Raw genomic sequence first — 10960 nt, 5'->3', positions numbered from 1 at the left:
TTATGACGCACCTCCTGGTTCACCTAGTCGATGAGATTTCCATTCTCGGTCCTGTATTTCTACACAATATGTTCCCCTTCGAGAGGTTCATGGGAATATTAAAGAAATATGTTCGTAACCGTGCTAGGCCAGAAAGAAGCATCGCCAAGGGCTATGGAAATGAGGAGGTAATTGAGTTTTGTGTTGACTTTGTTCCTGACCTTAAGCCGATTGGTCTTCCTCGATCGCGGCACGAGGGGAGACTAAGTGGAAAAGGCACGATCGGAAGGAAATCAACGATATGTATGGACGACCATTCTCTGACTGAAGCACACCACACAGTTCTGACCAATTCCAGCTTGGTGGCTCCGTACTTTGAGAAACACAAGAATATTTTACGCTCGGACAACCCTGGGAAGCCTGGATCCTGGATTAGGAAGGCCCACATGGAGACTTTCGGCAGATGGTTGAGAAAACATTTAATGAATGACGATCATGTTGTAGATCAGCTGTACATGTTGGCCAAGACACCATCTTCGACTATAACGACTTTCCAAGGGTACGAGATAAATGGGAATACATTTTACACGATCGCCCAAGATAAAAAGAGCACCAACCAAAACAGTGGTGTCCGCTTTGATGCAGCAACCGAGAATGGGCAAAAGGTCACATATTATGGTTACATAGAGGAGATATGGGAACTTGACTATGGACCCTCCTTTAGGGTCCCTTTGTTCCGGTGCAAATGGTTCAAGCTAACATGAGGTGGGGTAAAGGTGGACCAGCAATACGGAATGACAATGGTGGATTTCAACAATCTTGGTTACCTTGACGAACCATTCGTCCTAGCGAAAGATGTCGCTCAGGTTTTCTATGTGAAGGACATGAGTAGCAAACCGAGGAAACGGAAAGATAAGAAAACGATCAGTACATCATGCGATGATCCAAAGCGCCACATTGTTCTTTCAGGAAAAAGAAACATCGTGGGAGTGGAGGACAAGACAGACATGTCAGAAGATTATAATATGTTTGCCGAAATTCCGCCCTTCAAAGTGAACACCGACCCAAGCATTAAGTTAAATGATGAGGATGCTCCATGGATACGGCACAATCGTAAGCAAGCAGGGACACAAGGGAAGAAATGATGTGTAATAATAATTTATTGTACCAAACTTTGTTGAATGGATCATGTGAATTATATTACCCGTGATGTGTTTGGTGTCCATTTTCGAATGATTCAATTGACTCGAGATAGCACTGATGATACATGAAATTTGGAGTGATTCAGTCATACTCCTGCCTAGGCGTATAATATGCATACTCGTAGTCTTCATAGCCGCCGCCGTTGTACTGGTAGTCGTCGCCTTCTAAGTTGCCGCCGTCGTCGTCATTTGTTGTCGTCGCGTAAGTCGGGGCGGCGCTCGTGGCTCGAACTGAGGGTAGCGCAGGCGGGGGATATCGCTGGCCGTGATGTAGTCCATGACGCTCTGCAGAGTCCGGCCGTACCACCATAGCCGACGGCCGGCCTCGTGGAAGTTCCCAGGAGGCAGACCGTCCTCCTCATACCTGGCGAGCGCCCTCTCACGCCGATTGATGAAGAAGGCGTCCCAAGTATGCTGGTTATCGGGATGCCAGCGGGGATTCATCCGCTGCTCCGGCGTGAGGTCGAGGTAGTAGTGGTTCGTGATGGCCGCCCGGCGCGCAGTACCCTGAGGGACGGGAGGGACCGGCACGCCGCCAGCGCTTAGGCTCCAGCCGGCGGGGACGCGGTAGCCCGGTGGGCAAGGGTAGTTCGAGGCGCAAAGCTCCTCCACCTGCTGGTAGGTTAGAGTGGGTGCGGTGGAAGCCATGAGAGAGTGATGAGAGATTGTAGAGATGTGATAATGCTGGCCAAGCCGGGCTACATATATGGAGTGACAAATGGCGGGAAAAATGGGAGCGGGAAGACAGGAGGCGGGAAGAAAGTGGCGGGAAGAAAGAGGCAGGAAGAAATTGGCGGGAAAAAATTGGCGGGAAGAAAGAGGCGGGAAGACAGGGAAGAAATGGCGGGAAGACGAGGCGGGAAGAGAAGGTCGGCGGAAAGACAGAGGCGGGAAGAGGGGGCCAACGAGAAGACAGAGGCGGCCGGGAAGAAATTTTGAATTGAATTAGTTTTATTTTTATGAATTTTTTGATAATTTGTATTTTTAAAATTTTGAATTGAATTAGTTTTATTTTTCTGAATTTTTTGATATATTATTTGTATTTTTAAGATTTTGAATTGAATTAGTTTTATTTTTCTGAATTTGTTGATGTATTATTTGTATTTTTAAAATTTTGAATTGAATTAGTTTTATTTTTATGAATTTTTTGATATATTATATGTATTTTAAACATTTTGAATTGAATTAGTTTTATTTTTCTTAATTTTTTGATATATTATTTGTATTTTTAACATATTGAAATGAATTAGTTTTATTTTTCTGATTTTTTTGATATATAATTTGTATTTTTAATATTTTGAAATGAATTAGTTTTATTTTTCTGAATTTTTTGATATATTATTTGTATTTTTCACATTTAGACATGAATTAGTTTTATTTGTCACATTTAGAAAATAAAATAATTTTGAAAAAGGCCTTTAGTCGCGGTTGGCCTGGCCAACCACGACTAAAGGTCATTTTCCGCGGGAACCGCAAATGGGGCGAAAAAAAGGCTTTAGTCGCGGTTGGGGTCACCAACCGCGACTAAAGGGTAGCCTTTAGTCGCGGTTGGGGTCACCAACCGCGACTAAAGCCCTCTCGCTATAAATATCGCGCGGCCAGTTCTTCTTCCTCCGCCCTCGCCCTCTCCGCTCGCCCTGCTCGTTCGCCGATGCCGTCAGGCTGCCCGCCCTCTGCACGTCGCCGCCCTCGCCCGCCGCCGACCGTCGCCGCTCACGCCGAAGACCGCCGTCGCCGCGCCTCGCGCCGCCGTGCGCCGAAGATCGACGACCGCGCCGCGCGCGACAGAGTACACGTACGTGCACCGGTACCGAAGACACCACGCGCCGCGCCGCCATGCACACGCGCGCGCCAAGACACGTCCACCGCGCGCGCGCCCGCAATCGCCGCCGTTCAACATCCCTCCGTCGTTCGCGCGCTGCCGTTCGGCGCCGTTCGGGCGCCGCGCACTACTGGCCGCGCGCCGCGCGCCGCCGGGAAGAGAGAGGAAGAGAGGAGAGAGAGCAGAGGAGAGAGAGGGCCTCTCCCGGCCGTTTTTTTTTTTTTTTTTTAATAAATAAAATTTAAAAAAATAAAATGTAAATTTTTAAAAAAATAATTTTTTTTTAAATAAGTTTAAAAAATTTGACTTAAAATTTTAACTAATTAATTGACTAATTAAATTGTAACTTAATTTGTAACTAAGTTTTTTAATTTGTAACTAAGTTTTTTAATTAAAAATGTAACTTAATTAAATTGTAATTAAACGTGTATTATGTGACTAATTTGTAACTAAGTTTTTTTAATTAACTTAACAAAAAAATTAATCGTCGTCGATTATGTGACTAAACGTGTATTATGTGACTAATTATGTGTATTATGTGACTTAGTACATGCGGCGCCGCCCCCGGCCCCCCTTTCTCATCTTTTTTTAATTAACTTAACAAAAAATTTAATCACCGCCGACGCGATGAACAACGTCGCCTCAATCCAACCGCCGCGCCCCGTACGTCGCCGCCCTCGCCGTCGCCGCAGCCGCCGCCACTCACAGGCGCCACGCCGCCGCCAGCCAGTGTACACGAGAGAGAAGGGGCGCCACGCCGCCGGCCAAGAGAAGGGGCGCCACGCCGCCGGCCAGAGAGAAGGGCGCCGCGCTTATTCGGAGGGGGCAGCGCTCGTCGCCCCCTCCGTATACGCGCGGTGTTTTTTTTTGGGACCGAGAGGGGGCGGCGAGGGTTATGTGTCGTCGGCACCGCCACCGCCCTTTCGCCACCGCCCTTTCGCCACCGCCACCGGTCTCTCGGTCACGCGGTCACTGCGTCCCCCCTCTCGCCTCCCTCGTCGCCCTCTCTCTTTATATGTAGAAGAGATGAGATAATGCATATACACAATTAATTTGTTTTAACTACATGTTTTCAGGACTGACATATGGCGGACGATAGAGCTGACCTGATTATGGACAACTATGATCCGGACGCTGAAGACCATATTTTCGGCATCATAAAAGGCGATATTCTATATGTGCCGACCGGACAAGAAGAAGATGATATCTCTTCTTATCTGAACCTTAAGGGTGAAGATGAAGGGCGCCGTCAGCAAGATGATGCCGAAGAAACGTCGATAAACGACGATCTTCAATTGGAAGTAGCAACCACCTCCGGCGCCGAGGTATATATATACATTGAGCCTCTGGTGATACAAACTAACTGATTTGAATAAATATGTGTGTACTAACGCGCGCGACTCTCTTTAGCCCTCGGCCGGATCGTCGAAACAATCGAGTACGTCGTCAAAGCGTGGCGCAACCAAGACGATGAAACCAGGAGAAACATGCACCATCGAGGTTGTCGAGGAAGCAACCGGCAGGCCGCTGGAGCCCCGCAAGAACGCCACCAAGTTTATCAGCCAATGCGGAGCCGTTGTTAGAGACAACGTCTCGATCACCGTCCCGGAGTGGAATCAGCCAAAGAAGGCACGTCTTGGTTTCACTTTTGTCGATAAGAGAACAAAAAAGATTGCTTCAACAAGCTTATGGAACATTTCGTTCTACCTCCGGAATACCACAAATACGATGAGGAGGGTAACAAGATTGAGGAAAACAAGGAGAGGTGCAAGCTAGTCAAACAGTTCGCTCTTCATAAGATGTCCGACGCATTCCGGAAATACAAGCAAAATCTAGCCCATGACTTTGTCAAGCAGAACAAGACTCCGGATTTCAAAGGACAATATGAGAAACTGCAACATGATTGGCCAGAATTTGTGAAGCAAAAGAAATCGGAGCAGTTCCTTCAAATATCGAAAAAAATAAGGAAAATGCGGCTAAGAAGGAGTACAATCATATTATGGGGCCAGGAGGGTATCGCCTTTGGATGCCTAGGTGGGAGAAGATGGAGAACGAGCTGAGGGCGCGAGGAATCCGTCCAGGTATGGAGGGATGGGACCCAAGGGCCAAAAGTTGGTGGTACGGGCATGGGGGATCGCTGAACCCGGAGACAAGGGAGTGTGTTTACCAGGGCAAAATAATTAAACCCACCCAAAAGCTTATTGAGGCAATGAGGGATGCTCAAGAGGGGAGGATCAAGTTCAACAGAGAGAACGACGCCCTGACAAAAGCCCTCGGGAATCCTGAACACGGAGGACGTGTACGAGGCATGGGGCACATTCCGTGGAAAGTAGGGTTCCCCCAGAACGATGACCCGTACGGTTACAGAAGCCGTAAGAGAAAGATGGATCGGGAAGCAGATGTTGTGGCGCGGTTGGCATCGGAAATGGATGTGATGAAGAAAACCGTGAGTGTACTAGTAGCCGAAAGAGATGCAGCTCGGGCGCAGCATGAAGATCATCCATTGGATCTCGGAAGCCAGCAGCGGAGAAGCAGCGTGGCTTCCACGGAGGCCCCACCGGCTGGTGCACCGACGATCGAAATTACTGCACCGGAGCCTCTGGTGGTCGAAATTACTGCACCGGAGCCTCCTCGCTACCCCGTGGACGATATAAAGGAGATGAAAGCATGTCATCTGTATTATCCTATCGGGAACATGTCCATGAAGGTAGCCATCGGCAGTGCTTTACCACCTGGAGCACTCCACCACAACAACCCCATTCAAGATGGCTATGCTCGTGTCACGGTGGAGGACATAGTCCAAGGGTTTGAGGACCTGGACATTGACATTGCTACACCTGAAGGGGCGACAAGACTTGGAGATGTCAAGAGCCAGTTCATTCTATGGCAAAAGAAGTTTATCAAGTTTCCAGGCGAGGCGCCAACAAGTCCACCCCGCTACGGTGGTGGTGGTGGCGGCGGTGGCGGTGGTGGTGGTGGTGCTTCACCTACACCTCCTTCACGTCAGCCGACGCCGCCCCCCAATTCACCTCCGGCGGGTAAGCAGCCGCCGCCCCCTAGTCCGCCCCGGGCGGGTAAGCAGACGCCGCCCCCCAATCCACCTCCGGCGAAGAAGCAGAAGCAGCAGTCCTGGATTATTAACCCGGACCCTTATGTACCTAAGATAACAAAGGTACCGGAGCCATCACTGAAGCCTCTCCCCACGAGGCCTTGGGAACGTAGTGCCGAGGAAGTCGAGGCGGCCGCGACTTCTGAATATGAGAGATGGAAGGTGGACTGCAAGAAGAAAAGGGAGCCCGAGCCCAAGCCAGTATTTTCTGATGAGCAAAAGAAGTGGGCTAAGTCATTTTTGAACACACCGTCCCAAGCCGCGAAGAATCTGCCTGACGACTATGCACGTGAACTTCGTAATCAGGCATGCATGTTCAAGGAGAAGAAAGAGGAGGCCGAGAAAGTGGAATTACAAAGTGCAAAAAGCGGGAAACGAGTTGCCCAGCTCGGGGAACAAAGTAAACAATCGATTGCCCCGCTTATAGTGACAGCCGCCGGTCCGGATGCCCCCGATATCATAGAAGCTGCGGCAGCACATGGATTGACTGTAATGAGTGCCAGAGAACAAGCGGCCAACTTAGGTATTACTCTTCGTGAACTGTTAGGCCTTGATGAGGCGCCAGTGAAGGAGGTAGTACTTACATATGTGAAGAATGGGCCTCTCGTCGAGCCTGCGCAGGAAGAGGATCAACCTCCACAAATGAAAGGTCTGCTGAAATGGTACAAGGGTTACATAGAAAATAAAAACGCCAAAGATTATATTTATGCGGAAGTTGGATATGAGCATCACTTCAAACATTACTCTGTACAAATTCATCTGAGTGAATTGTTCCAGCTTTTCAATCTGCGCGAGCTCGACAAATCTATCATCAGTTGCTACATTCTGTAAGTGATTTATTTCTACCCCATCTCGTTCATATTGCCTGCACTATATATATATGTCCTAACTATATTGTTGTATCCGCTATTATACATGCAGATTGAAGATTAAGGAATGCAGAGTAAGGAACATCCATGATGTTGGGTTCATTGACCCACACATCGTTAATGGATATACGTTACAGCATCACCCCGCCGACGTGGAGGAAGACCTGCGGGGGTTTCTTGATAAGCAGGAATTCAAAAGTGATATTCTATTTCCTTACCATTTTGGGTGAGTGTTTATGTCTTGAGCATATTCTCTTTTGTTTACTCCATGCATGGTATGTGGCCGGCTAATCGATGAGTTATGCATGACGTACTGTGCATGTATCGTGTCCGCGGGTTCCACTGGATTCTGCTAGTAATTAAAGTTGACAAATCAGAATGTCTCGTCCACGACTCTCTGAATATGGATAAGGCGCGTTGGGCCGACATGAGACAAATGATTTAAAAGTAATTGTTTTCATTCATTTGCGCTTTATATCGATCGGCCTATTTCGTTCATTTCCTAATTAAGCTTCAAGTAATTAACTAATAACTCTCTTGTTCATTTAATTTTCTTTGCCTCGTAGGGTTTGGAGACGGTTCTCAGATAAAAAGGTCGGTGAATTCAAAAAAGAGCTACACTTCATGCGGTCAAAGGCTAAGAATGGTGGCGATATTCAGCCACCGGGAACCAATCTGTGTGGATACTATGTCTGTGAGATGATCCGGAGATACACCTCTGAGCGCGTTCCGAGTGATCTCCATGCTCAGAGGAATAACCTCCGGATGATGCTTAGTCCAGAAGCTCGCTTCCGACCACTTCAAGAGGAACTAGCTGGATGGTTCAGGAGGGAAGTCCTCGATCCTAAAGGAGAACACCATTGCGAGGACGTAGAACTATACATGCATTAAATTATGTATGGAAACTTGTTCAAACTTGTATATGGTCATCCGATGATATTGAATATATATTGTATATTTCTCTTGAATTCTTTTTGGTTCTAATTTCAAATTTGTTTGAAATTGTACATTCATATGCATGTATATATGTAGTACCGTAGAATATGTGAAACTCCTTCAAAATTACAATAAAGCACAAAAGAAATAAAACAATACAAATTAAACAGAAAACATGTTTAGGGGGGGGGCAGGTTTAGGGGGGGCCTAAAACCCTAAACCTGCGGCGGCCTTTAGTCGCGGTTGGCCAGAAGAACCGCGACTAAAGGTCCTCTGCCCCGACGGTCGCCTGGCGCCCACGTGGACGGGCCTTTAGTCGCGGTTCGTAAGCAACCGCGACTAAAGGGGGGCCTTTAGTCGCGCTAATTTGGTCGCGGTTGCGCAACCGCGACTAATGGCAGTTGCGAACCGCGACCAAAGGCCCTTTTTCCACCAGTGGAAGTCATCAAAGGGATCAGATCAGATTTTCTTCACCTTATCTTAGGACCCAGATGGGGTTTTGAGTATTTGGGATCTCAATACTAGAAAAAATATCCATACGTTGTACCGGGTGAAATAAATATTGAAATGCTCTTGTGAACCGTTGCTGGTCATTTTTGTCTCCTATTCATGAAGAACCAAAAAAGATGAAGTTGAGATTTTCTCGTTCCACCGACTTGTAATAACGGGACTTCTAATGATTGTGGGCAACTTGATGCTTTATCTTCGCATGGACGTACTTGTAATTCCACGGACATGTACGATGGTTATATTTTTTTTTCGAGAGCACGCGCAAAACGTGCTTTATCTTTATAGAAGGGAAGAGAGTGTCAAATTACAAGAACAGCACCGTGGCGCTGCGAACACACACACACGCCACCCGCCCTCCGCCTAGGCCTACGCTCTCGCTATATCTAGCCTCCCTCCTCTCTTGGCACTCTCCCAAAGGTGGAAGTCATCCCTGATCTGTATCGCCATTTGATCCACCGTCTTCTGCTCTCTCTCATTTCCGAAAGTCCTAGCGTTTCGCTGTTTTCATAGTGTCCATGTCGTGCTAATGACCAAGGAGTCGAAACGCTTCCTATCCATCCTCCTCACCCGCTTGCGGGCCTCCGTCCACCACCTCTGTAGACAGCCTGAGGCTCCAGGGTCGGCGATCTGCAGCTCAGCGCTTTGCAGCACCCTGCACCAGACCTGTCTTGCATAAGGACATAGGGTGAAAATATGGTCAACGTTATCCTCCTCTTGTAGGCATGTGTAACATGCATCCGGATGCTCCTGTAGCCCGTGCCTCGCTCTCCTGTCAGAGGTCCACAAGCGGTATTTCAAGACCAACCATATGAAGATCTTGCATTTCATGGGTGCAAAAGAGCCCCATACCGGTGTGCTCATACTCCAACGCACGCTCCCATGGCAGAGCATCTCATAGGTGCATTTTGCCGTGTATGCTCCTGACTCCGCGCCTTTCCAGGAGATTTGGTCCGGTCTGGAGGTGTCTCTCTCCACGGGTTCGACCGCCTCCCACAGAATTAGGCATTGTCCCCAAAGCTCAACCGTCATCTCTCCTGGGATGTCATCTCATGTTAATCTTCCTGGCCACTTGCCTCACAAGCACAAAGTTATCATGTAAACTCCGGTGTTTGATGAACGCGGATTGATTCATACTCACAATCTCTCCCAGCCTCGGTCGTAGACGATTGGTGGTGATTTTTTAGAACAGTTTCGCAAAGCTATGTACCATGCTTATCGGCCTAAAATCCTTGGTCTCCATAGCATCCGGCTTCTTAGGTATGAGGGTGATCAACGCACGGTTCAGCCGGGCAAAACCTCTCCCATCACCCACACCCAGCTTCATCAGCCCAGCGAGTATGTCAGGATTTATGATTGGCCATGCTCTCTGGTAGAAGGCGCCGGGGAACCCATTCGGCCCCGGTGTCCTATCTTCTGGCATCTCTCGAATGGTGTTCCGTACCTCTTCCTCCTTGAACATGGAGTCCAAATCACTCAAGTTCGCTACATAGTATGTTTAAGGCCTCGAGGTTAAGTGTATACTCCCGGTTATGGATGCTCCCAATCAGCCTGTCAAAAGCCTCAGTGAAGACCTCATTCTTCCTCTCTTGTGTTGTGACCGTCTCCTCACCTACTCTCACGGAGGCAATGTAGTTTTTGGTCCTCCTCCCGTTAGCCACCGCATGGAACAGCTTAGTGTTAGCGTCGCCCTCTTGTAACCACCTGATTCTCGATCTTTGCCTAGCAATCGTGCGCTCTAGGGATGCCAACCCCAACACCACAAGCTTAAGCGTTCTCCTCAGCCACGCCTCCGCATGCGTGAGCGTTCTCGACTCTTGTGCCACATCGAATCTTAGGATCAAGGTGTTGGCCATGGCAATCTTCAGTTTGATATTGCCCACTTTCCTCTCGCCCCACGCCTGGAAGAACTCCACCGCATTGCGGAACAGAGCGTCCAGGCGCCTGAAAGGGTCCACAATGCTGGGGTCATAGACCCAAGCCTCAGTAAGTACCTCCTCGAAGCCCTCAAGGTTTAGCAAGAAGGCCTCAAACTTGAACCTTCTCTTTGGCCTAAACGCCGCGCTCAGCGAAAGGTGTCGCGGTGCATGATCTGATACCGAGGAAGAAAGCGCCTGCAAGATAGAGTCCGGGTTCATGAGGTCCCAGTCCACTGATGCAAACGCCCGGTCGATGCGAGTAAGCGTGGGCACCGCTCTCTCGCTACTCCAAGTGAACCTCCTCCCATGCAGGTAGAGGTCTTTGATCTCATGCTCCTGAGCAAAACTCCTGAATCTCGCCATCATGCCCCTATCCAAGCGATCGTTGTTTTTCTCCTCCGCGTACATGATCATGTTAAAGTCCCCTAAGAGTAGCCACGGCCCCGGACATAGACTCCTCCTCTCCTCAAGCTCACGGAGGAAACTCAACTTGTCCTCGTTTGTTTGCGTCCCATATACGGTGGTAATTCACCATCTACTGTTATCCCGAGGGATCACCTCCCCCGTGACCGCATAGTCGACATAGCTCACACGCTCAATGTCCACAATGGACTTAT

At 48.6% G+C, this 10960-nt stretch overlaps 1 protein-coding gene across 1 annotated transcript; it reads right to left on the bottom strand.

Moving 5' to 3' along the window:
- Positions 1 to 9896: 9896 nt before the first annotated feature.
- On the bottom strand, positions 9897 to 10706 carry LOC139833870 (uncharacterized). The gene has a single exon (XM_071824230.1). It carries the CDS (start codon positions 10704 to 10706, stop codon positions 9897 to 9899), a length of 810 nt encoding a protein of 269 aa, XP_071680331.1.
- Between the last annotated feature and the right edge of the window lie 254 nt (positions 10707 to 10960).

This window comes from Lolium perenne, chromosome 7 (genome assembly GCF_019359855.2).
Source record: "Lolium perenne isolate Kyuss_39 chromosome 7, Kyuss_2.0, whole genome shotgun sequence".
Lineage (NCBI taxonomy): Eukaryota > Viridiplantae > Streptophyta > Magnoliopsida > Poales > Poaceae > Lolium > Lolium perenne.
The sequence above is the reverse complement of the archived record's forward strand: the minus strand, read 5'-3'. Positions and strand labels throughout refer to the sequence as shown.